The sequence below is a fragment of the Leucoraja erinacea genome, unplaced genomic scaffold (assembly GCF_028641065.1).
Source record: "Leucoraja erinacea ecotype New England unplaced genomic scaffold, Leri_hhj_1 Leri_691S, whole genome shotgun sequence".
Taxonomy (NCBI): Eukaryota; Metazoa; Chordata; class Chondrichthyes; order Rajiformes; family Rajidae; genus Leucoraja; species Leucoraja erinaceus.
The window spans coordinates 1-27,973 of NW_026576610.1; the positions used below are offsets into that span (position 1 = coordinate 1).

Here is a 27,973-nt window from a genome sequence, read left to right on the forward strand (position 1 = left end):
TATATCAGTCACAAGTATATGAGCAGAATAATGGCCATCCGGCATATAATAATTACAGCACGGAAACAGGCCATCTTGGCCCTTCAAGTCCGTGCCGAACACTTATTTTCCCCTAATCCCATCTACCTGAACTCAGACCATAACCCTCCATTCCTTTCCCGTCCATATACCTATCCAATTTATTTTTAAATGATAAAATCGAACCTGCCTCCACCACTTCCACTGGAAGCTCATTCCACACAGCTACCACTCTCTGAGTAAAGAAGTTCCCCCTCATGTTACCCCTAAACTTCTGTCCCTTAATTCTCATGTCATGGCCTCTTGTTTGAATCTTCCCTACTCACAATGGGAACAGCTTATCCACGTCAACTCTGTCTATCCCTCTCATCATTTTAAAGACCTCTATCAAGTCCCCCGTTAACCTTCTGCACTTCAAAGAATAAAGACCTAACTTGTTCAACCTTTGTCTGCAACTTTGTTGCGGAAACTCAGGCAACATTCTAGTAAATCTCCTCTGTACTCTCTCTATTTTGTTGACATCCGTCCTATAATTAGGCGACCAAAATTGTACACCATAGACCAGAATTGGCCTCACCAATGCCTTGTAGAATTTTAACATTACATCCCAACTTCTATACTCAATGCTCTGATTTATAAAGGCCAGCACACCAAAAGCTTTCTTTACCACTCTATCTACATGAGATTCCACCTTCATGGAACTATGCACAGTTATTCCCAGATCCTTCTGTTCAACTGCATTCTTCAATTCCCTACAATTTACCATGTGCGCCCTATTTTGATTTGTCCTGCCAAGATGTAGCACCTCACACTGATCAGCATTAAACTCCATCTGCCATCTTTCAGCCCAGTCTTCCAAATGGCCTAAATCTCTCTGTAGCCTATGAAAATCTACTTAATTATCCACAACACCACCTATCTTAATTTCATCTGAATATTTACTAATCCAATTTACCACACCATCAGCCAGATCATTGATGTACATGACAAACAACAGTGGACCCAACACAAATCCCTGAGGCCCACTAGTCACCGGCCTCCAACCTGACAAACAGCCATCCACGATTACTCTCTGGCATCTCCCATCTGGCATCAGCCACTGTTGAATCCATTTGCTACTCCACCATTAATACACAACAATTCAACCTTCTTAACCAACCTTCCATGAGGAACCTTGTAAAAGGCCTTACTGAAGTCCATATAGACAACACCCACTGATTTACCCTCATCAATTTCCCTAGTAACCTCTTCAAAAAATTCAAGAAGTTTAGTCAAACATGACCTTCCAGGCACAAATCCATGTTGACTGTTCCTAATCAGAACCTGTTTATGCAGATGCTTAGATATATTATCTCTAAGTATCCTTTCCATTAATTGCCCACCACTGACATCAAACTAACAGGACTGTATGGCTAGGTTTACTCTTAGAACCCTTTTCAAACATGAAACTGCATGTGCAGTACGCCAATCCTCCGGCACTATTCCCATTTCTATTCTAATGACATTTGAAATATTTCTGTCATAGAAACATAGATAGAAACATAGAAAATAGGTGCAGGAGTAGGCCATTCGGCCCTTCGAGTCTCCACCGCCATTCAATATGATCATGGCTGATCATCCAACTCAGTATCCTGTACCTGCCTTCTCTCCATACGCCCTGATCCCTTTAGCCACAAGGGCCACATCTAATTCCCTCTTAAATATAGCCAACGAATTGGCCTCAACTACCTTCTGTGGCAGAGAATTCCAGAGATTCACCACTCTCTGTGTGAAAAATGTTTTCCTCATCTCGGTCCTAAAAAATTTCCCCCTTATCCTTAAACTGTGACCCCTTGTTCTGGACTTCCCCAACATCGGGAACAATCTTCCTGCATCTAGCCTTCCAACACCTTAAGAATTTTGTAAGTTTCTATAAGATCCCCCCTAAATGCTAGCGAGTACAAACCGAGTCTATCCAATCTTTCTTCATATAAAAGTCCTGACATTCCAGGAATCAGTCTGGTGAACCTTCTCTGTACTCCCTCTATGGCAAGAAGTCTTTTCTCAGATTAGGAGACCAAAACTGTACGCAATACTCCAGGCGTGGTCTCACCAAGACCCTGTACAACTGCAGTAGAACCTCCCTGTTCCCATACTCAAATCCTTTTGCTATGAATGCTAACATACCATTCGCCTTCTCCACTGACTGCTGCACCTGCATGCCTACTTTTAATGACAGGTGTACCATGACACCCAGGTCTCGTTGCATCTCCCCCTTTCCTAATCGGCCACCATTCAGATAATAGTCTACTTTCCTGTTTTTGCCACCAAAGTGGATAACCTCACAACAGCCCCTGCTATTTCTACACTAACGTCCCTCAATGTCCTAGGGGATATCCTGTCAGGACCTGGAGACTTATCCACTTTTATATTTTTCAAAGTGTCAGTATTTCCTCTTCTTTGAATCTCATAGCTTCCATAGCTACTCTACCTGTTTCCCTTTCCTACATAATTCAATATCATTTTCCTTGGTGAATACCGAAGAAAATAAATTGTTCAATATCTCCCGCATCTCTTTTGACTCTGCAGATAGCTGTCTACTCTGGCACTCTAATGGACCAATTTTATCCCTTGTTATCCTTTTGCTATTAATATAGCTGTAGAAACCCTTTGTATTTACTTTCACCTTACCTGCCAAAGCAATTTCATATCTTCTTTTAGCTTTTCTAATTTCTTTCTTAAGATTCTTTTTACATTCTTTACTCTCCTCAAGCACCTCATGCTGCCTATAATTATTGTAGATCTCTCTCTTTTTCCGAACCAAGTTTCCAATTTCCCTTGAAACCCATGGCTCTTTCCAATTATTGCTATTTCCTTTCAACTGAACAGGGACATCAAGATTCTATACTCTTAAAATTTCACCTTTAAATATCCTCTATTTCTCTTCTACATCCTTCCTATAAAACAAAATGTCCCAAATCATTCCTTTTAAATCCTTTCGCATCTCCTCAGTTAGCTTTTCTCCAATCAAAAATCTCAACCCTAGGTCCAGTTCTGACCCTCACCATAATTATATTGAAAGTAATGGTATTCTGATACCATATCTGGATCCGAAGTGCTCCCCAACGTATACCTGCGTCAACTGACCTGTCTCATTTCCTAACAGGAGGTCCGGCACTGCCCCTTCTCTAGTAGGTACCTCTATGGATTGCTGCAAAAAAATATCCTGCACACATTTTACAAACTCCAAACCATCCAGTCCATTTACAGAATCTGTTTCCCAGTCTATGTGTGGAAAGTTGAAATCTCCCACAATCACTACGTTGTGCTTACTAGTAATATCTGCAATCTCCTTACGTATTTGCTCTTTCAATTCTCGCTCCCCATTAGGCGGTCTATAAAACACCCCTATAAGTGTTGCTACACCTTTCCCATTTCTCAGTTCCACCCAAATAGCCTCCCTAGACGAGCCCTCTAATCTATCCTGCCAAAGAATAGCCCAGTATTATGATATTTGATTTCTCTAACTTTACCTAGCCCTTGTATTTTCTTTTTTCTCTAACCCTCGCCCACCAAAATTGCACCAGCTTCTCGTTTTCACCCAACAAACAGCTAATAATGGCCTGTTTTCTCTATCATCATTACTTTTTTGCATATCTTCAATTCATTATTCTGTATCGCTCTACATCATCATTACATCTCTTGTTTCCCTTTCTGAAGAAGGGTCTCAACCCGAAACATCACCCATTCCTTCTCTCCATAGCTGCTGCCTGTCTCGCTGAGTTACTCACGATTTTTGTGTCTATCTGCGGAGTAAACTACAGTCCCTTCCTACACACCACTACTCTGCACATTGTATATTAATGATTTGGACGAGGGAAATGAAGGATTTGTGGCCAAGTTTGCAGATGATACGAAAATAGATGGGGGGTCAGATAGTGTAGAGAAAGCAGGGACTCTGCAGATGGACTTGGATAGGTTGGGAGAGTGGGCATGGATGTGTCGGATGGAATATAGTGTAGCAAAGGAGGAAGCATGGCACTATCAACGTTAAATATTTGCATATCTTTCATTATTTTTTCTATAACTCTCTACACCATCATCTTTATCTTTAGTTTCCTTAGTCATAAAACTTGTGTGTGAATGTGTGATCGATCGTCAGCGAGGACTCGGTGGGCCGAAGAGCCTGTTTCTGCACAGTATCTCTGAAGTCTGAAGACTAAACTCTTTTACAATGCAAGGATCACCGAAAGTGCTGCAAAACTGGTTGCTGAATTTTATCTGTTTACAGACGCCCCCCAGAATCTCGCAATCACTTCCCCCAACAATGGGAACAATTCCTGGGTCAGTATAAAGGAAGGAAACTCTGCAGCGATCCTCTGCTCCCTCCAGAGTTTCCCAGCGTCTAACCTGATGTGGAGACATCAGGTGTCACGCTGAACACAACACGTTCCAGCAACGAGCTGTGGATGGAGTTCCCTCAGCTGGCACGGCAGGATGCTGGGGTGTATCAGTGTGTGGCGGAGAACGAACACGGGACAGCAGAGAGGGATGTGACCCTCACTGTAGAATGTGAATAGACACACACTAACACATCTCTATTAACGCAGGTGGATAATTCTCTCTAAAGGCAGATGAGAACTGTATTCCCTCTCTCTCTCAATCACTCCCCTACCCAAGTCACACCAGCGTTTCGTTCTCACCTAGCAAACATCTACCATTGGCCTGTTTCCTTTATCATCGTGACCTTTTTGACATATCTTCATTTCATTTGTTCTATATCTCTCTACACCATGATTTATATCTCTCCCCTTACCAATGACTTTTAGTCTGAAGAAGATTCTCGACCCAAAACATCGCCCATTCTTTGTTAAATTATTCCCGCATTTTGTATCATATCTTTGGATTAAACCAGCACCTGCAGTTCCTTCCATCACACACATACACACACTCACTTGCTCAGTTATAATATAATATATATATATACACACACATACACACGCACATATTCTCTTTAGTTTACTTTGGTTTATTGTCACGTTTATCGAGATACAGTGAACAGCTTTTGTTGCGTGCTATCCGCCCAGCGGAAAGACAATACATGATTACAATCGAGCCATTCACAGTGTACAGTTACATGATATGGGAATAATGTTCAGTGCATGGTAAAGCCAGTAAAGTCAGATCAAAGATAGTCCGATAGTAGTTCAGGACTGCTCTCTGCTTGTGGTAGGATGGTTCAGTTGCCTGATAAATGCTGGTAAGCAACTGTCCCTGAATCTGGAGTTGTGTGTTTTCATACTTCTGTACCTTTTGCCCGATGGGAGAGAGGAGAAGAGGGAGTGGCCTCTGCATCTTTGTCTCAGACACACTCTCTCACATACACATGCTCCCTCTCTCACAAACGCACACACACATTTTTGTTGTCTCACACACAAATAGTCTCATGCACGTTTTTTAACCCTTTATTTCAATCTGTCAAAATTCTATTTTTTCACACTTTGCCCTCTTTCTTGAGGCCCTCTTCCATCATTCTATGTCAACCGGAAAGCAAATGCAGATTTTCGTGTGCGGCACTGGAAGCGTGATGATGGGGATGAATCATTCAAACAGTGTACAAGAAAAGATCTGGCATGGATGCTTTCTCGGAGAGCGAGTAGTGAGAAAGGTCAAGAGCTTCCAGCTTGGGCTGGATTTGTCTCATATCCTGTGATCAATCATCCCATCGCAGAATTCAGTAGTTCAAGAGTGTTTATGAGCTTCGGAAGAAGCAAGTCATGAAGTTGGCCAAGAATATGTCATTACAACATTCCACTTGGGTGTCTGAATGAAGGCATACCGTCTCGTGTGGAGTCATCCTGCAAAGTACAAGAAACACATTGTGTTGATTGGCACAATTCATGTCATTTGTGCAAACTTCAAAATGCTTGGAAAGGAATTGGAAGGATCTGGTCTTCAGGATGTCCTCATGGAATCGGGACTCATGTCTGCTGGTTCTATGAACGGTGTTATGACAGGAAAGAACTATGACAGAAGTCTGCACTGCCACAAGATTATAGTGGAGTGCTTGGAGAGGCTCCTTCTTGATGAATTCCTGTCTATGGCTGGAAAAGATACAGTTCTATCCGGTATTCCAGAGGAATCCAAGGGCATCTTTCAAGAGCTAATCCGATCACCAACAAAGCAGGCACTTGCTGAAGTCATGGCTAATGCAGATCTCAACACATTGATGGAATCGTATAAGAGCTTCAAAGCTGATGTTCGAAAAGGATCTCTCGGGAAGGCTGCACAATTTTGGTTGTCGTACATGGATTCTGTGTGGATTGCTCTCACATTGATTAGGTCTGTGAAAGAGAAAAACGTTCCGTTGTACTTGCACTGTTTGTTTCTTATGCCCGATCTCTTCCTCACCGTTGGTGGTCACAATTATTCCTGCTATCTGACCTACTTTGCTGTGTTCTTGGCAAACATCGAAGAATCACATCCCGGTGCCCTGGCTTTCCTCAAAAGAGGGGACATCAGTGTCGCTAGGTCGTTCATACCAGGAAACCGATGTGCTGTTGACAAAATGATGGAGATGATCATGAAGCATGGCAAATCTCGAGGTGGTGGCAGTGGTGTTGGGCTCTCTGACATCTTGGAGAACACAGTGCTTATGAGAGATGGGTTCGAACTTCAACACAAAGGGCACACTTTCTCTCTGCAACTCTCAACCTCGCAGACATGACTTCTGATACCAATTACAGAAGCAAACACAGAGATCAACAACCAACTGAGATAAGGAAAAGTGAGGCATGTGTAAAGAAAGCCATAGATGCTGTAAAGAACTTCCTGAATCATTTTGATGTAGATGACAATACTGGGTTGTATGTTCTCTCTTTTGGTGCACGTGTTCCGGCTGAAGTTGAGAAAGATGTCATAAAGGTACTTATCACAGGGAAAGAACAGAAAGAGAAGTTCATCAGAAAGTGACTTGAGACAACAACAGCATTGTCCAAACCCACCAAGAATCTGAAGCTCAAAACCATGGCAGAAACAAAGAAAAGAGTGAAGCTGAAGACATCTGAACGAAAGTTTATAGAGTACAAGCAACAAGGAGATATTGCTTTACAACTGATGGTCCAAGCACAAAGTTCAAGCAACTCAACTCAATCTATGAGAGATTATGAAGTACTCTCTGACCCCTGTACCCTACTCCAATGGTTCGTCAAACAAATTATTTGCAAAGACTAATACATCCATGGGCCTACACTACCTATTGAAAGATGTAGACAACTCACAGCCTCCTGCCAGTAACAAGACATTGATAGTGGAAGATGGCAATGCTGTATTAACCATATAACATATAACCATATAAAAATTACAGCACGGAAACAGGCCATCTCGGCCCTACAAGTCCGTGCCGAACAAATTTTTATTCCCCTTAGTCCCACCTGCCTGCACTCATACCATAACCCTCCATTCCCTTCTCAACCATATGCCTATCCAATTTATTTTTAAATGATACCAATGAACCTGCCTCCACCACTTCCACTGGAAGCTCATTCCACACCGCTACCACTCTCTGAGTGAAGAAATCCCCCCTCATATTACCCCTAAACTTCTGTCCCTTAATTCTGAAGTCATGTCCTCTTGTTTGAATCTTCCCTATTCTCAAAGGGAAAAGCTTGTCCACATTAACTCTGTCTATCCCTCTCATCATTTTAAAGACCTCTATCAGGTCCCTCCTTAACCTTCTGCGCTCCAGAGAATAAAGACCTAACTTATTCAACCTATCTCTGTAACTTAGTTGTTGAAACCCAGGCAACATTCTAGTAAATCTCCTCTGTACTCTCTCTATTTTGTTGACACCCCTTCCTATAATTGGGTGACCAAAATTGTACACCATACTCCAGATTTGGTCTCACCAATGCCTTGTACAATTTTAACATTACATCCCAGCTTCTATACTCAATGCTCTGATTTATAAAGGCTAGCATACCAAAAGCTTTCTTTACCACCCTATCTATCCACCTTCAAGGAACTATGCACGGTTATACCCAGATCCCTCTGTTCAACTGTATTCTACTCTCAAAAATATTTCTACAAACTTCAAAGAGATTGGCACCAAAATCTTCAATGAATTGTTATCTAATGGTGTAGTCTTGAGTACCGATATGTACAAAGCAGATTCAGTGAAGACAAGTGAACGGACACGACGTGGGTGTGCGGAGAAGAGAATAATCAAAGGAAGAAAGACCAGATAACCAAGAGATTGGTGGCAGTTCTTGACCAATGATGAGAAGAAGAAACAGATCGTTGAACTTCTTGATGTGTGGAGTGAGCATGACATGGAAACGAGGCTACATGGAAGGAAGGTGATCTTCATTAAGGAAGGAGGGGCTATGTCAAAATGGGAAAGAGACCCTGCAGTCTGAGATTCAATCCCTGAAATCAAATCAAGAAGAAACAGACTTGAGAGTCATCCTATAGTGCAACTGTGGCAAAGAGCAAGGATATTACCACTTACAAGTCAAAAGCCCAGACAGCGATATCTTTTTCCTATTGCTTCACTATGCAAACAGCATTCAAGACACCACAGTGTTCTTTGACACATGCAGAGGCAACAGGCAAAGGCTAATAGATGTCACCGATTTTGCAAAGCAATCCTCCTCAGAATACTACTCAGCATTACTTGGACTGCATGCATTCTCAGGCTGTGACTCAAACAAGTGCTTTCAAAGGAATCGGCAAAGTCAAGCCAATCAAACTGATGCAACAGCGAAACAAATTCATCTGGCAGAGTTTAGTGATTTTCATTGAGTTGAAGATGATATGGTCCTAATTTAGTGGATTTTTAATGTATCTTTACTAAGAAATAGACTCAATTGCAAGTACCAAATTCACAGACCCCAAGAAGTGTGAAAGAACACAGTTTTGACAGATTGAAATAAGGGTTAAAAAAACAGTCCAAATGAGTTTTTTTTCTTGGGAACATCAATTTTTCTGACAGATGAGATATCAATGAACAAAATGACACCCAAGAAGTAGGATCATGGGGTGGGGTGGGGGGTTGCACGGTAGGCCCCTCTGGCCCACGGACTACACTTTCCCTCTCACACTCCCTCAAACACACACACAATGGCAGTGATAGAAACACACACAGATAGAACATAACAGTTTACATGTCCTCACGGTGGGACCTGACATAGAGGCGTTCATTCGGGCTGTTCGTAGTGGTCTCTACAGGCGATCAGCCAAGGCATTTCCTGGAAACGTACAGGGACTTTGGCAGCATCGAGCCTCAGCCCCGAATCGGAGGTGGTAGTAACACCAGCGTCGTCTACCAAAGGACTCTGGTTGATGTGGCAGAGAGGCGGCAGGTGGCGGGCCTTCCTCGAGTGGCCGCTGCGGTGGTAGTCGAGCCAGTGCAGCCGGACGGCTGATGCCGCACACCTCCTGATGCCTCGTGGTCCGTAGTTCGTCGGCCTGCTCCGTGAGCTGCTGGGGGTCGTTGAAATCAATTCCAGCGGGCATCAGGCAGATGTCGTCAGACATCTGCTCCAGAAAAGCTTGCTCGAAGAACAGGCATGGCCGCTGTCCGTCCATCAGGCCCAGCATCTGGGCCATTAAGGCGGAGGGTCTTCGATGCCCCATACCATCCATGTGCAGAATCCGTGCTGCGCAGTCTCGACGACTGAGTCCGAAAGTGTGCATCAACTTGAGGCCATCGTACTTGGCCATCGCAGGTCGGTCCCTCAGGTAAGGTAGCAAACGGGAGGCCGATTTTTGTGGCAGGGCCCCCACCACATGGAAATACCGTGTCTCGTCCGCGACGATGCGGTGCAGGTGGAATTGCGCCTCCACGTGCGCAAAGCAAACCTGTGAGCCAAAGGCTCACTGAGTCCTGCTGGGCGTCGGCGGCGCCGATGGCCCCAGCGGGAAAATAATTTTTTCATGGACCAACCGTGCGACTTCCGACCGCAGGGTTCAATACTTGCGAGCACCAACAGGTGCCGCTACAAAGTTATTTTGTTTTATTGTCATGTGTACCGAGGTACAGTGAAAAGCTTTTGTTGCATGCTATCCAGTCAGCGGAAAGACAATACATGATTACAATCGAGCCATTTATAGTGTACAAATGCATGATAAGGGAATAACGTTTAGTGCAAGGTTAAGCCAGAAAAGTCCAATCAAGGATAGTCCGAGGATGACTAATGAGGTAGATAGTAATTCAGGACTGCTCTCTGGTTGTGGTAGGATGGTTCTGTGGCCTGGTAACAGCTGGGAAGAAACTGTCCCTGAATCTGGAGACGCGCGTTTTCACACTTCTGGACCTCTTGCCTGATGGGAGAAGGAAGAAGCGGGAGTGACCAGGGTGAGACTGGTCCTTGACAATCTGGAGGTGTTCCTTTTCATACATTTGTGCCTTGTTAAAACATCCTTTCTCGTGTGGGACTGGGATTTCGATGTGAACTGATGTATCTAATGATATTTTACTAAACGTATCTGTTTCTCTGTCTGCTAGGTTTCAAAGATAAACCCATGATATTCCCTGCTGAAATGGTGGCAGGGAAGCCTGTGAACGTGACCTGCACCTTCAACACCTCGTGTGATGGAACAACACCCACCTTATCCTGGGACACCCCTGATGATGAACCGCCATCAGTCTCACACAGCGTAACTAAGCGGGGTCATACTCTGACATATACTTCTGTTCTGTCCCTGACCCCAGCGTTCAAACATCACGGGCAAAAACTCACCTGCAGAGTTAGATACCCAACTGTCTCATCAGATCAGACCATCACAATGACTGTGCAATGTAAGTACGGAGATCGTTTATTGTGCAGGAACAGCAATAATCTTTTTTTTTTTTTTTTTTTTTGTTTATTTTATTAGAAGTTAATACAGCACAAAACAGTACAGTGGCGCCTAATTTTAGGTGCCAACTATGTAATACCGTAATCCATTCTATGTACAACCTCTAGTTTTATGTTATAAGAAAAAAGTAAGCAGATCAAGAAAAAGAAAGCAATAGAAAGGGGAAAAAGTGGAAAAATAGATGGCAGAGAGTAGAAAAACGTGAAGTGTGTATATAAAAAATAAAAAAAGGAAGAGAGAAAGAGGAGAGTAGAAATAGAAGAGAAGGCCCCTTAAAAGAGAATTTTTCAAATCTGTATTCGGAGATGTAGATCTATCCGCGTCATGAACTGAAATCGGCAATCCTTACGGCACCGCTGCATCACATGATTCCAAAAAGTCGATAAAAGGAGACCAACTCTTTAAGAATTGGTCATATTTATCTATTAGTCGGAGTCTCATTTCTTCAAGGCGTGCTATGTCCATCATATTCCTAATCCACATTTTAACAGTTGGTGTGGTTGTACTTTTCCAAAATTTAAGTATCAATTTCTTTCCAATTATTAACCCATAATTAAAAAAAACATTTTGATCTTTATTTAAATTGGTATCTTCTCCTATTATTCCAAATATAATCCATTCTGTTTTGGGTTCTATTCTTGACTTGAAAATCTTTGTAAATATATCGAATATATCACTCCAAAATTTATTCAACTTTGTACATCCAACAAATGAGTGTGTTATATTAGCGTTTTGAAACAAACATTTATCGCATCTGGGAGAGACGTTTGGATAAAATTTGTTCAACCTCGTTTTTGAATAATATAGTCTATGTAATAATTTGAATTGAATTAAATTGTGTCTTGCATTAATTGAACAGTTATGTGTGTTCATCAAATATTTTTCCCATCTATCCTTCGAGATCTTTGTCATTAGCTCTTGTTCCCAATCTTCCCTTAATGCTTCTGTTGAGGGTGATTCTCTATTTAATATATTATTATAAAAGTATGATATTAATTTTTGTGAATCAGCCTTAATATTCATTGCTTCTTCTAAAGGATCTAAAAATATAGTTTGAAATCTATGTGTATGTTTCTTCATAAAGTCACATACCTGTATATATTTAAAATATTGATTATCCTTCAATTTAAATTTTAATTTTAATTGTTGAAATGATAACAGTTTGCCCACTTCATACATGTCCCCTACTTTCCTAATCCCCAGTCTATCCCATTGCTGATATGTGTTGTCGATGAGAGAAGGTTTGAATGCGGGGTTGTTCAGTAGTGGGGTTAGTACTGTTAAATTATTTAATTTCAAGGATGCTTTTATTTGTTTCCAAATTCTTATTATATTGTGAATAATTGGGTTCTTCTTATATATTATACTATTCAATTTTATCGGTGAGAGCAGGATCGTTCCTATATCGTGCGGATAGCACTCCTCTTTCTCCATTCTTATCCACTCCAACTGCTGAGTGGAACTATCTAGCCAGTATATTATGTTCTTAATATGCACTGCCCAGTAGTAATATATAAAGTTAGGTAATGATAAACCCCCCACTTCTTTAGATTTGCACAAATGCTTTCGTTGAATTCTATGTGTTCTGTAGTCCCATATAAAATTAGTGATAGTGGAATCTAATTTTTTGAAAAAATATTTTGGAATATATATTGGAATTGCTTGAAACAAATATATTAATTGTGGTAGGAAAGTCATTTTTATAGCGTTAATTCTGCCTATCAATGAGAGTGGAAGCGTTTTCCAAAATTTAATCGTATCATTCAGTTTATTTAATAGTGGTATAAAATTAGCACTAAATAATGATTTGTGTCTTCTCGTAATTTGAATACCCAGGTACTTAAATTTTTCTGTTGCAATTTTGAAGGGGAATTTTAGTAAGTGTCTCGAATCCTGTGGTTTTAAAGACATAATTTCGCTTTTATTCCAATTTATTCTGTATCCTGAAAAAGAGCCGAATTCCTCAATTAGTGTTAATAATGTGGGTATACTCGTTTGTGTATTAGTAATATATAAAAGGATATCATCAACGTATTATGAAATTTTATTCTTTGAGGCCTTGCTGTTATATCCGTGAATATTCGGGTGATTTCTAATCCTTTCGGCCAACGGTTCTATCATAAGGGCAAATAGCAATGGTGATAAGGCACACCCTTGCCTATTACCCCTTGATAAGTAAAATTTTGGAGATAGTGTATTGTTAGTTAATATTCTTGCCGTAGGTCTGTCATAAAGTAGTTTAATCCATCTGATAAAATTCTCTCCCATATTAAATTTTTGGAGTACCTTGTATAAATACTGCCATTCTACTTGATCAAATGCCTTCTCTGCATCCAACGTGACCACTGAGATATCTTCATTGTACTTCTTATGAGAGTACATTATATTAAAAAGCCTTCTCAAATTATTAAATGATTGTCTTTTGGGTATAAAACCCGTTTGATCCGTATTTATTAAATTGTTAATATAATTATTTAGCCTTCTAGCTAGAATCTTTGCTAAAATTTTCTGATCCGTATTTAGAAGTGATATAGCTCTATAAGAACCAGGCTCTTCTAAATCTTTATCTTTTTTTGGTATAAGCGTTATTTTTGCTTCTGCTAGGGTTTCTGGTAGTTTATTTTCAGTATAAGCCTGCGTGTATAAATTAAATAATCTTGGTACAATAGACTCCTGAAATCTTTTATAAAATTCATTACTAAAGCCATCTGGTCCTGGGGTCTTCCCATTTTTCAATGAGTTTATTATTTGTTTTATTTCTTCACTAGTAATCCGTGCTCCTAATTGCTCTTGTTCTAAACTACCCAATTTTGGGAGCTTGCAATTATCTAAAAAATTTGTAATTTTACTTACATCTGTCTTTATTTTGGATGTGTATAAATTATGATAAATTGGGCAAACCTTTTATTAATATCCTTAGGCAATGTTAGCAACTCACCATTGTCCGATTTAATTTTTGTAATAGTTTTTTCCTTTTCTCGTTGCTTCAGTTGCCTCGCAAGCAGTTTATGTGGCTTATCCCCAAATTCGAAGTGTGCTTGTTTTGTAATTTGGAATACTCTTATTACTCTAGCCGATAATATTCTATTGACTTTATATTTCAGTAAAGTTATCTTATTATGTTTATTTATGGTTGGGTCAGTTGCATTGTCCAGTTCTAGTAATTTTATCTTCTGTTCTATCCGCTGAAGTTCTCTTTTATTTTCCTTATTTTGAAAACTTTGATAAGAGATTATGACACCGCGAATATATGCCTTAAAGGTCTCCCATAATAGCGGTGCAGAAATACCCGGTGTGTCATTTGTTTCGAAAAAAAGTTTCGTTTGTTCTTTTATATACTCATAACCCTGCGGGTTATTTAATATGTGTGCATTGAACCTCCAAAAAGGCTTTATACTCGGCATTCCCTCAATTTTAAGTATAAAAGTCAATGGTGAGTGATCAGAAATAATACTATTATGATATGATGGTTCATTCGTATACGGGATCAATTTTGTGTCCAGTAAGAAATAGTCAATTCGCGAATAAGTTTTGTGAACTGATGAATAAAATGAGTATTCCCTACCACTTGGATTTGCTATTCTCCAAACATCAGCTATGTTATTATTTTTTATATAAGTATTTAAAAATTCACAGGTCTTGGTTTTAACAAGACGCTTCCCTAGCTTTATTGATTTATCTAAATATGGATCTATAACACAATTGAAATCTCCCCCCATTATTATATTTTGAAAATTATGCTCTGCGATTAAATCTATTATTTTCCTAAAAAATTGTGGGTTATCAAAATTAGGCGCGTAAATATTTATCATAGTTAATGGTGTATTGTAAATTTCTCCTGTGACTATAACATATCTTCCCTCTTTATCAGATATGGAATTCTTTAATTTAAAAGGTATGCCCTTCCGAATTATAATGGCCGTGCCTCTTGCTTTAGAGGTGAATGAGGAGTAATAGGTTTGACCTATCCAATTTGACCTATCTATTAGCAATGCTGGTATACCAGGTCACAAGTGATAGGAACAGAATAAGGCCATTCAGCCCATCAAGTCCACTCCGTCATTGAATCAATGCTGATCTATCTAACCCCATTTTCCTGCCTTCTTCCCATAACTCCTGACACTCGTGCTAATAAAACTGATACCAAAAACTGGAGTAATTCAACAGGATAGGCTGCATCTTTGGAGAAGGAATGGGTGACGTTTCGGATCGACAACCTTCTTCAGACTGAAAGTCACAGGAAAGGGAAACGAGAGATAAAGACGATGATGTAGAGAGATGTAAGAACTACCTAATCTCCCGGTTGCATCCCCTCAAAGTTAGCCTTTCTCCAATCAAAAATCTCAACCCTAGGTCCAGTTCTCACCCTCTCCATAATTATATTGAAACTAATGGTAGAATGATCACTGGACCCGAAGTGCTCCCCAACGCATACCTCCGTTAACTGACCTGTCTCATTTCCTAACAGGAGGTCCAGCACTACCCCTTCACTAGTAGCTACCTCTATGTATTGCTGCAAAAACTATCCTGCACACATTTTACAAATTCCAAACCATCCAGTCCATTTACAGAATGTGTTTCCCAGTCTATGTGTGGAAAATTGAAATCTCCCACAATCACTTGTGCTTACTACTAATATATGCTATCTCCTTACATATTTGCTCTTCCAATTCTCGCTCCCCATTAAGCGGTCTATAATACACCCCTATAAGTGTTGCTACACCTTTCCCATTTCTCAGTTCCACCCAAATAGCCTCCCTAGACGAGCCCTCTAATCTATCCTGCCGAAGTATAGCCCAGTGTTATGATTTTTGATTTCTCTAACTTTAACTAGCCCTTGCATTTTCATTTTTCTCTCTCCCTCGCCCACCAAAGCTGCACCAGCTTCTCGTTTTCACCCAAGAAACAGCTAATATAGACTTGTTTTCTTTATCATCATTACTTTTTTGCATATCTTCAATTCATTATTCCGTATCGCTCTACATCATCATTATATCTCTTGTTTCCCTTTCTAGTGACTTTCAGTCTGAAGAAGGGTCTCGACCCAAAACATCACCCATTCCTTCTCTCCATAGCTGCTGCATGTCCCGCTGAGTTACTCACGATTTTTGTGTCTATCTGCGGAGTAAACTACAGTCCCTTCCTACACACCACTACTCTGCACATTGTATATTAATGATTTGGACGAGGGAAATGAAGGATTAGTGGCCACTAAAATAGTCTGAAGAAGGGTCTCTACCCGAAACATCGGCCATTCCTTCTTAAGTTATTCTCTCATTTTGTGTCGTATCTTTGGTTTAAACCAGCACCTGCAGTTCCTTCCATCACACACATACACACACTCACTTACTCACTTATACATACACACACACACACAAACGCACATATTCTCCTTAGTTTACTTTGGTTTATTGTCACGTGTATCGAGATCCAGTGAAAAGCTTCTGTTGCGTGCTATCCTGCCAGCGAAAAGGCAATACATGATTACAGTAGAGCCATTCACAGTGTACAGTTACATGATATGGGAATAATGTTCAGTGCATGGTAAAGCCAATAAAGTCAGATCAAAGATCTCCCTCTCGCACACACATTCACAAGCTCACTCACACTCTCTCACACACATATAAATGCACACTCAAACACTCTCCCACAAACACACGATCATTCACACATTCACTCGCACATTCACATGCACACTCAAACTTTCTCTATCTCTCTCTCTCTCCTCTCTCTCTCTCTCTCTCTCTCTCTCTCTCTCTCTCTCTCTCTCTCTCTCTCTCTCTCTCTCTCTCTCTCTCTCTCACAAACACTTTTTCTCACACATTCACTTGCACACCCCTCACACCCACACACATTTGTATATGCACCCACACTCACACTCTCTCACACACATCCGCATGCACACCCAAACTCACACACATCCAGGCACACTTACACCCACTCTCCCTGTCACACACACATCCACAAGCACACTCACACAAAAAAGTGCATACTCAAACACACTCTCTCACAAACACACGCTCACTCACACATTCACTCGCACATTCACATGCACACTCAAACACACACTCTCTCTCCCTCTCTAAAACACTTTCTCTCACAGACATTCACTTGTACACCCCTCACACCCACACACATTTGTATATGCACACACACTCACAAACACACATCCGCATGCACACCCAAACTCACACACATCCACACACACCCACTCTCCCTGTCACATACACAACCACGAGCATACTCACACACAAAAAAATGCACACTCAAACACAATCTCCAACAAACACACACGCACATTCACTAACACACACTCTCACACATCCACATGCACAATCACACTCTCTCTCAAACGCACTTATTCTCACACTCACTTACTTGCACATCCCTCACGCACACACACTTTTAGATAGACACAAACACTCACTCTCTCACACACACCTCTCACACCCAAACACATACACACACTCGCATTCCTTCCTCACTCCTTTCTCTCTATGTCCCCCTCACACTCTCCCCCAACAACCATCCCTCCTTCCCACTCCTCCTCCAACCGCCTCCTCCACCATACTACCTCATTTCATAGAAACATAGAAACATAGAAAATAGGTGCAGGAGTAGGCCATTCGGCCCTTCGAGCCTGCACCGCCATTCAATATGATCATGGCTGATCATCCAACTCAGTATCCTGTACCTGCCTTCTCTCCATACCCCCTGATCCCTTTAGCCACAAGGGACACATCTAACTCCCTCTTAAATATAGCCAATGAACTGGCCTCAACTACCTTCTGCGGGAGAGAATTCCAGAGATTCACCACTCTCTGTTTGAAGAAAGTTTTCCTCATCTCGGTCCTAAAAGATTTGCCCCTTATCCTTAAACTGTGACCCCTTGTTCTGGACTTACCCAACATCGGGAACAATCTTGCTGCATCTAGCCTGTCCAACCCCTTAAGAATTTTGTAAGTTTCTATAAGATCCCCCCTTAATCTTCTAAATTCTAGCGAGTACAAGCCGAGTCTATCCAATCTTTCTTCATATGAAAGTCCTGACAACCCAGGAATCAGTCTGGTGAACCTTCTCTGTACTCCCTCTATGGCAAGAATGTTTTTCCTCAGATTAGGAGACCAAAACTGTACGCAATACTCCAGGTGTGGTCTCACCAAGACCCTGTACAACTGTAGTAGAACCTCCCTGCTCCTATACTTAAACCCTTGTGCTATGAATGCTAACATACCATTCGCCTTCTTCACTGCCTGCTGCACCTGCATGCCTACTTTTAATGACTGGTGTACCATGACACATCCACTGGTTCTCCCTTATCCACTCTACTAGTTACATCCTCGAAAAATTCTATAAGATTCGTCAGACATGATTTACCTTTCGTAAATCCATGCTGACTTTGTCCAATGATTTCACCACTTTCCAAATGTGCTGCTATCCCATCTTTAATAACTGATTCTAACAGTTTCCCCACTACCGACGTTAGACTAACTGGTCTGTAATTCCCCGTTTTCTCTCTCCCTCCCTTTTTAAAAAGTGGGGTTACATTAGCTACCCTCCAATCCTCAGGAACTACTCCATAATCTAAAGAGTTTTGAAAAATTATCACGTATGCATCCACTATTTCTAGGGCTACTTCCTTAAGTACTCTGGGATGCAGCCTATCTGGCCCTGGGGATTTATCGGCCTTTAAACCATTCAATTTACCTAACACCACTTCCTGGCTAACCTGGATTTCACTCAGTTCCTCCATCTCATTTGACCCCCGGACCCCTGCTATTTCCGGCAGATTATTTATGTCTTCCTTAGTGAAGACAGAATCAAAGTAGTTATTCAATTGGTCTGCCATGTCCTTGTTCCCCATGATCAATTCACCCATTTCTGACTGCAAGGCACCTACATTTGTTTTAACTAATCTTTTTCTCTTCACATATCTATAAAAGCTTGTGCAGTCAGTTTTTATGTTCCCTGCCAGTTTTGTTTCATAATCTATTTTCCCTTTCCTAATTAAGCCCTTTGTCCTCCTCTGCTGGTCTCTGAATTCTCCCAGTCCTCTGGTAGGCTGCTTTTTCTGGCTAATTTGTACGCTTCATCTTTTGTTTTGATATTATCCCCGATTTCCCTTGTTATCCACGGATGCACTACCTTCCCTGATTTATTTTTTTGCCAAACTGGGATGAACAATTGTTGTAGTTCATCTATGCAGTCTTTAAATGCCTTCCATTGCATATCCACCATCAACCCATTAAGAATCAATCGACAGTCTATCTTGGCCAATTCACGTCTCATACCCTCAAAGTTACCTTTCTATAAGTTCAGGACCCTTGTTTCTGAATTAACGATGTCACTCTCCATCCTAATGAAGACCTCAACCATATTATGGTCACTCTTGCCCAAGGGGCCACCCATAACAAGACTGCTAACTAACCCTTCCTCATTACTCAATACCCAGTCTAGAATAGCCTGCTCTCTCGTTGGTTCCTCTACATGTTGGTTTAGAAAAACTATGCCGCTTACATTCCAAGAAATCCTCTTCCTCAGCACCCCTGCCAATTTGATTCAACCAATCTATATGTAGATTGAAGTCACCCATTATAACTGTTTTACCTTTGTTGCACGCATTTCTAATTTCCTGTTTGATGCCATCCCCAACTCCACTACTATTGTTAGGTGGCCTGTACACAACTCCCACTAGTGTTTTCTGCCCCTTAGTGTTTCGCAGCTCTAACCATATCGATTCCACATCATCAAAGCTAATGTCCTTCCTTTCTATTGCGTTAATCTGCTCTCTAACCAGCAACGCTACCCCACCTCCTTTCCCTTTCTGTCTATCCCTCCTGAATATTGAATATCCCTGGATGTTCAGCTCCCAGCTTTGGTCACCCTGGAGCCATGTCTCTGTGATCCCAACTATATCATAGTCATTAATAGCTATCTGCACATTCAACTCATCCACCTTATTACGAATGCTCTTTGCATTGAGACACAAAGTCTTCAGACTTGTTTTTACAATGCTCTTCCCCCTTATACTATTATGCTGAAAAGTGGCCCTTTTTGATTTTTGCCCTGGATTTGCCGGCCAGTCACTTTTACTTTTCACCTTGCTACCTATTGCTTCTACCATCATTTTACACCCCTCTGTCTCCACGCTCACACATTTAAGAATCCCTTTCCCTTTAACTCCATCCTCCAGTATCCCATTCGACACCCCACCCCTTATTCAGTTCAAAACCACCCGTGTAGCAGCGGCAAACCTGCCTGCCAGAATGCTGGTTCCACACCTGTTAAGATGCAATCCGTCCCTTTTGTACAGTTCCCCCTTACCCCAAAACAGATCCCAGTGATCTAAGAATCTAAGTCCCTGCCCCTTGCACCAGTTCCTCAGCCACACGTTCAGGTCCAGTATCTCACTGTTCCTGCTCGCGCCAGCACGAGGAACTGGAAGCAAACCGGAGATAACAACCCTGGAGGTCCTGCTTTTCAGCAGCTCTCCAAAGTCACGCTGCAGAATATTCATCCCCTTCTTTCCGACATTGTTTGTGCCGACATGCACTATCACTTCCGGATGTTCACCTTCGCCCTTGAGGATTTTCTGCACTCTGTCCGTGACATCCTGGATCCTGGCACCGGGAAGGCAGCACACCATCCTCGCATCCCGTCTGTTGCCGCAGAAACCCCTGTCCGTACCTATCACAATGGAGTCTCCCATTACAATGGCGTTGCCTGCCTTAGGCCTTTTGGTTTTGGCTCAACAGCCCTATTCGCATCGCAAGCCAGTCCGCCGCTCAGTGTAAACACGTCTTCTGTCCCGACAGCTTCTAAGCGGGTGAACCTGTTCACAAGAGGTACAACACCCGGGGACGTTGGCATTCCATGCTTCCCTCCCTTTCTCACTGTCTCCCACCTTCTCTCTTCCAGTACCTTAGGTGTAACAATCTTATTGTAGGACTTGTCGAGGAACGACTCAGTTTCTCGTACGAACCGGAGGTCATCCACTTGCTTCTCCAGTTCCACAACACGGCCCTTCAGGAGCTCTACCCGGATGCACTTCTCGCATTTGTAACAGCCAGAGGCACCAGCGGTGTCCTTGACCTCCCACATATTGCAAGCATCGCACTGAATCAGCTTGCCTGACATCTCCTTATTTCGTCTCTACCTCTCAAGCGTATCGTGTGGTCTCCTCTCCTCAGCCTCCTCTCCGAAGACTCTCGAGCCAAAGACTCACACTTCCCTCACAAGGCCACTTTCCCTCTCCCCTTTCCCTTAAATGTGCGAACATGTGCACGAGACACAGAGATCAAAGGCACACACTTATGCACACACACACGTGACGTACGGTGAGGTAAATGACTGAGGAGGTACTGGCTATTATCATTAAACAGGCCCTTCCTGTAATGATCACCACATCTCCCCAAGGAGAGAGAGGCTGGGAGGGAGGGAGAGAGAGAATGGAGAGATAGAGAAGGGAGAAGAGAGGAGAGGAGAGAGGGAGAGAGAGAGAGGGGATGGAGAGAGGGAGGAGGGAGAAAGAGAGATAATGGAGAGATAGAGAAGGGAGAAGAGAGGAGAGGGGGAATGGAGAGAGAGAGAGAGAGGAGGAGGAGAGAGAAGGAGAGAAGAGGAGAGAAGAGGAGAGAGAGAGAGAGAGAGAGAGAGAGAGAGAGAGAGAGAGAGAGAGAGAGAGAGAGAGAGAGAGAGAGAGAGAGAGAGAGAGAGAGAGAGAGAGATTGTACCAACAAAGTCTACCTTCCCAATCAAGCTCCGCTATTGGATCTTTGTTCCCAATGACCGTTTTTTCGCCAAGTGGCGTGACTTGCTCTGCTCGAGGATCTTTGTTCAGCGGTGGAACCCAGTACTGCGCCGCCGCTGCTGAAGCCGGCGAACGCAAAGATCTTATAGCGGAGCTTGATTGGGGAGGTAGGCTTTGTCGGTACATTACAAAATTATTACATTTGTTATGTTATAAATTTTTCATGTTATAGCTCCGCTATAAGATCTTTGAGCGAACGTGGAGGGAGAGTGAGGTAGCGTCATTTACGTGGGCTGAGCCTACATAATTGACGCTCACTCTCCCTCCACTGGGCTCAAGACACGCCCCCTTGTGAGGCAGATGTAATCGCTGCCTCCCCTGGTGCTTTTCCATTGCAGTTTTATGTGAGACTAGCGACCACAAATGTAATATATTTATATGTGAAATAGGTTACCTGGGCTATGGAAGGTGAGGACATGTAATGAAGGGGTTTACAAACATTGGTGACATACATCGAGATGGTAACAGGCACACACTTATTTCTGAGGGGTTGCGCAATCAGAGGGGAGGTTCAGCTCGTCACTGCCTCACCTCATCGTTGCCTCACCTCTCATCTCTCCCTGTATTTGCAGCAGAGCTGCGCAAATTTGGCGATTTTTACTATAAAATATGATTAGATTCATATAGAAATGACATATATAACAGATCAGAGGGAAAATATTTTTATTTATTTTATTTTATTATTATTTTTCTTTACTTTTTTTAACAGCTGTTTTCATTGGGAGTATGACAGGTGAGGCTCTGCCTCCCCTCTCCCTTGACCACACGGCCCTGACACACACACACTTTGCTATAAAGGGTCTGAAGTACGGTCTCGATCCAAAACGTCCCCCATTCCTTCTCTCCAGAGATGTAGCCTGTCTCGCTGAGTTACCATATAACCATATAACAATTACAGCACGGAAACAGGCCATCTCGACCCTTCTAGTCCATGCCGAACATGTATTCATCCCTAGTCCCATATACCTGCGCTCAGACCATAACCCTCCATTCCTTTCCCGTCCATATAACTATCCAATTTATTTTTAAATGATAAAATCGAACCTACCTCCACCACCTTCACTGGAAGCTCATCCCACACAGCTACCACTCTCTGAGTAAAGAAGTTCCCCCTCATGTTACCCCTAAACTTCTGTCCCTTAATTCTCAAGTCATGTCCCCTTGTTTGAATCTTCCCTACTCTCAGTGGGAAAAGCTTATCCACGTCAACTCTGTCTATCCCTCTCATTATTTTAAAGACCTCTATCAAGTCCCCCCCTTAACCTTCTGCCCTCCAAAGAATAAAGCCCTAACTTGTTCAACTTTTCTCTGTAACTTATTTGCTGAAACCCAGGCAACATTCTAGTAAATCTCCTCTGTACTCTCTCTATTTTGATGACATCCTTCCTATAATTAGGCGACCAAAATTGTACACCATACTCCAGAATTGGCCTCACCAATGCCTTGTACAATTTTAACATTACATCCCAACTTCTATACTCAATGCTCTGATTTATAAAGGCCAGCACACCAAAAACTTTCTTTACCACGCTATCTACATGAGATTCCACTTTCCGGGAACTGTGCACAGTTATTCCTAGATCCCTCTGTTCAACTGCATTCTTCAATTCCCTACCATTTACCATGTACGTCCTATTTTGATTTGTCCTGCCAAGATGCAGCACCTCACACTTATCAGCATTAAACTCCAGCATTCCAGAATTACTCCAGCATTCTATGTCTATCATGAATGTTGACACCTTGTCTTAATGGGAACAAGGTATAGAAATGCTTGCAGACTTCACACAGGTGGTTGGCACGTGGAATTCTGCCGTGAACTGTGTGTGCTCACATTTATATCTTCTTTGTCTTTAGATGCGCCATGGAACCTCTCTATCACTTCCCCCGACAACGTCAACAATTCCGTAGTCAATGTAAAGGAAGGAAACTCCGCAATGTTCCTCTGCTCAGTCCAGAGTTTCCCAGCATCTAAACTGACCTGGAGACATCTCGGTATCACGTTGAACACAACACATTCCTGCAACGAGCTGTGGTTTAAGATCCTTCTGGTGACGCCGCAGGTTGCTGGGGACTATCAGTGTGTGGCAGAGAATGAACACGGGGCGAGGGAGGGGACAGTGGCCCTCATCGTAGAATGTGAGTAGATATATGGTCATGTCTCTCTGAACATAAATGAGAAGTCAGTAGAACATATTGCTGGGACAGGATTGTATATCTGCCTCTCTCCCACATTCTCCTCTTGTAAAATGAAGAGGATTAGATAAGGTTAGACACAAAATGCAGGAGTAACTCAGTGGGACAGGCAGCATCTCTGAAGAGAAGGAATGGGTGACGTGTCAGGTCGAGACCCTTCTTCAGACTGAGTCAGGGAAGAGAGAGATACAAAGATAAGGAAGTGCAAGGTGTGAAAATGAGACAAAGGGGAATGCAGAATAGATCATTGTTAGCTTGGAGAAGCTGGCAATGAAACAAGCAGAGATAAAATGAAATCGAGGACAATCAGATTGGTCGGAGGACTGGGAAGGGGGGGGGGGATGGGGTGGGGATGGAGAGAGAGTGAAAGCAAGGATTACTAGAAGTTAGAGAAGGCAATATTCAATATCAGATAAGGGTTGTTTGGAGTATTGTGTGTGGTTCTGATCACCCCATTACGGGAACGATGTGGAGGCTTTGAAGGTTTTTACCAGAAAGCAGCACGGATTAGACGTCCGTATTAATTTAAAATTAGGGATTGAGTAAGTTCTGTGTGGGAAGCAATTGCAGATGCTGGTGTAAAGCGAAGATTGCCCAAAAACAGCTGGAGTAACTCAGCGGGACAGGCAGCATCTCTGGATGGCCATAAACGTTGTCATCGATTGTGCCTCTATTGAAGAAGGGCTTCAGGGAAAAGGCTGGGAAAATACAGGCCAATGAGAACATCTGTGGTCGGAAGTTACTGGAGAGTATTCTGAGGGATAGGATATACATGCGTTTAGATGGACAAGGGCTGATTTGGGATGGACAACATGGTTTTGTATGTGAGAGGTTGTGTCTCAGGAATATGACTGAGTTTTTTGAAGAGATGACCAAAGTTCGATGAGTGCAGAGATATATATGGATTTCAGCAAGGCATTCAACGGTTTTGCATGGTAGGCTGCTCTGGAAGGTTGGCTTGCATGGGATCCAAGGAGATCATAATCATAAGATCATAAGTGATAGGAGCAGAATTCGGTCATTCGGACCATCACATCTACTCAGCCGTTCAATTATGGCTGATCTATCTCTCCCTCTGAACTTGAATCTCCTGCCTTTTCCCCATAACCTTTGACACCCATAATAATCAAGAATTTATCTATCTCTGCTTAAAATATATCCACTGTGGCCTCCACAGCCTCCTGTGTCAGAGACAGCTGAATGGATAGAAAATTGACACAAATAGCTGGGACAGGCAGCATCTCTGTAGAGAAGGAAGTGTGACGTTTCAGGTCGAGATCCTTCTGCAAATTGGAAGTCATGGGAAACTAAAGATATAGAAGATGATATATGGAGATAAAGAACAATAAATGAAAGATATGTAAAAAAAAGAACGATGTTAAAGGAAACAGGCCATTGTTTACTGTTTGTTGGGTAAAAACGAGAAGTTGGTGCGATTCGGTGGGAGAGGGATAGAGTGAGAGGGAATATCCCGGGGTTAATTGAAGTTAGAGAAATCAATATTCATATCACTGGACTGTAAGATGCCCAAGTGAAATATGAGATGCTGTTCCTCCAATTTGTCTTTAGCCTATTCAGTTTTGGGCGCCCTGCTATAGGAAAGACGCCATTAAGCTGGAAAGTGTGTGGCGAAGATTTTCAAGGATGTTACCTGGACCTGAGGGACTGAGCAATAGGGAGAGGTTGGACAGGCACAAACTTGATTCCTCAAAGCACAGGAGACTGAGGGGTAGGTGATCTTATGGAGGTGAGTAAGGATAGAGTAATCAAGAACGAGAAGGTAGAGGGGAATGATTTAAAAAGAAACTGAGTGGCTACTTTTTCACATAAAGTGTGGTTGGTATCTGAAAACAAACTGCCAGAGGATGTAGTTGAGGTTGGTTCAATAACAACATTTGGACAGGCACACGGATAGGAGAGGTTCAGAGAGATATGGGCCAAATATGGGCAAATAGGACTAGCTTAGATGTGGCGTCTTGGTTGGCATGGATGAGTTGGGCCGAAGGGCCTGTTTCCGTGCTGTACCACTCCACAACTGAAACAATGAAGGGTTAGGAAGGAATGGATGTGTGTAGAGTGTGGGGATGAGCAGACCTGGAGGCCACCAGCAGTAAACAGCAGTTGGGACAGAGGGACATGGCTTTGCTCAGAGAGAGGTGAGTGGTGGATCTTCTTTTGCTTATTGGTCTGGGCTGGAGTTGGGGTTAAGTTGTGGTGTCTGCCTCTCAGAGCTTAACTCTCAATGACTCCTTTCTCCATCCCTCAGTATGTGGCTGGGACAGGACTGGGAAATATGTCGTGGCCATCGTCCTTGGTATCGTTATTGTCGCAGTCATCACCGCCGCAATCTTCTGGGCAGCGTGTTGTTGCAGCAAACGAGGTGCGAGAGGATCTGGAAACTGTCTGAATGCCTTCGAGAGAGAGAGAGAGAGAGAGAGAGAGAGAGAGAGAGAGAGAGAGAGAGAGAGAGAGAGAGAGAGAGAGAGAGAGAGAGAGAGAGAGAGAGAAAGAGAAAGAGAAAGAGAAAGAGAAAGAGAGAGTACACACTGTGTCAACCTGAAATCAGAGCCCTCTCCAACACATGACCCCCCCCCCCCCCCCCCCCCCCCCCGCACCCCCCACTGCTACCACTGTGTTTGGAAGAGGCGCAGGGTAGATTACACAAGCATCCTGGAACTGATATTTATACCTCATCTGCATCAGCAAAAACTACATCACCTGGGAACAATCTCAGTGCCATTCACAATCCCATTCGCACTTCCTCTCCACACTCCCCATGGACCCAACCTCTCTCCCGCACCCCACACTCCCATGGACACAACCTCCTCCCCACTCACTCCCACCGCCCGCACTCCCCACGATCTGAAACTCTCTCCCCATTCCCCACACTCTGCATGGACCCATCTCCCCCCATTCCTCCCCTCCACATTCCCCATGGACAGAAACTCCCTCCCACTCTCTTCCCATTGCCCACACTCCTCATACACCCACACATTTTCCCATTCACTCCCATGTATCAATAGGTCCCAAGAATTACCCCTTCACAGAGTTTCAGTGGAGCCAAACCCTTTCCTAGAGAGATGATCAGAGGTAAATTACAGTGGAAGAAAGAGTGAATAAAGTCATGTGATAGGAGTAGAATCAGGCCATTTGGCCCATCAAGTCTATTCCCGCTGATCTATCTCTCCCTCCTAACCCAATTCTCCTACCTTCTCCCCATAACCTCTGACACCTGTACTAATTAATGGGAAAAGATATGGGAAGGAGGAGAGAGAGGGAAATGGAAGGTGTGAGTCAGAGAATGAATCTGTGAGGGAGGAGGGAGGGAGGGAGGGAGGGAGGGAGGGAGGGAGGGAGGGAGGGAAGGAGGGAAGGAGGGAGGCAGAGATTGAGACATGATGGTGCTAAAGATGTTGAATGAAAAAGATATGTACAGGGAATGAATGATGGGAGGAATGTGAAAGAGTGAGAGGGAGAGAGAAAGATGAATGAAGGAACTCCCGAAGAAAGAGAGAAGGGAGACAGAGAGGCAAAGAGGAAAGTGAATGGTCTGAATTAAATTGTGTCTTCCAGGATGTTCCGTGGTGCAGCCAAAGGAGCAGAAAGCTGAAGATGAACCGCTGGAGTCCCCCTATCAGGTTGGTACTGTCAGGCAAGAAGTACAGATGTGTGAAAACGCACACCTCCAGATTCAGGGACAGTTTCTTCCCAGCTGTTATCAGGCATCCTACCACAACTAGAGGGCACAGCTGAACTACTATCTACCTCATTGGTGACCCTCGGACTATCCTTGCTACCTTTACATTCCGCTAAACGCTATTCCCTTATCATGTGTCTGTAAACAGTAAATGGCTCTATTGTAATCATGTATTATCTTTCCGCTGAGTGGTTAGCACACAACAAAAGCTTTTCACTGTACATCGGTACTCGTGGCAATAAACTAAACTGAACTATACTCTTCCCCCGCTCCCAGTGTCGGGCACCAACCACCTCCCCCACTCCTGTCCACCAAACCCATGTCTCCCAAATCACCGTCCCCACCCCCTGTCACCGTCTCTGCCCCAGGATACTGACCCCCCCCCCCCCCCCTCGCCACACTTAATCCGTCCATCA

The 27,973-nt window shown here is 42.9% G+C and overlaps 1 protein-coding gene across 1 annotated transcript; it reads left to right on the forward strand.

Annotated features, from left to right (window-relative positions):
• The first annotated feature begins 9,814 nt into the window (after positions 1-9,814).
• Positions 9,815-27,933, forward strand: LOC129694496 (sialic acid-binding Ig-like lectin 8). The gene is made up of 6 exons (XM_055631211.1): positions 9,815-9,860; positions 10,505-10,798; positions 23,522-23,803; positions 26,127-26,399; positions 27,434-27,512; positions 27,834-27,933. The coding sequence occupies exons 1-6, from the start codon at positions 9,815-9,817 to the stop codon at positions 27,931-27,933; spliced, it is 1,074 nt and encodes a 357-aa protein (XP_055487186.1).
• The last annotated feature ends 40 nt before the right edge of the window (positions 27,934-27,973 follow it).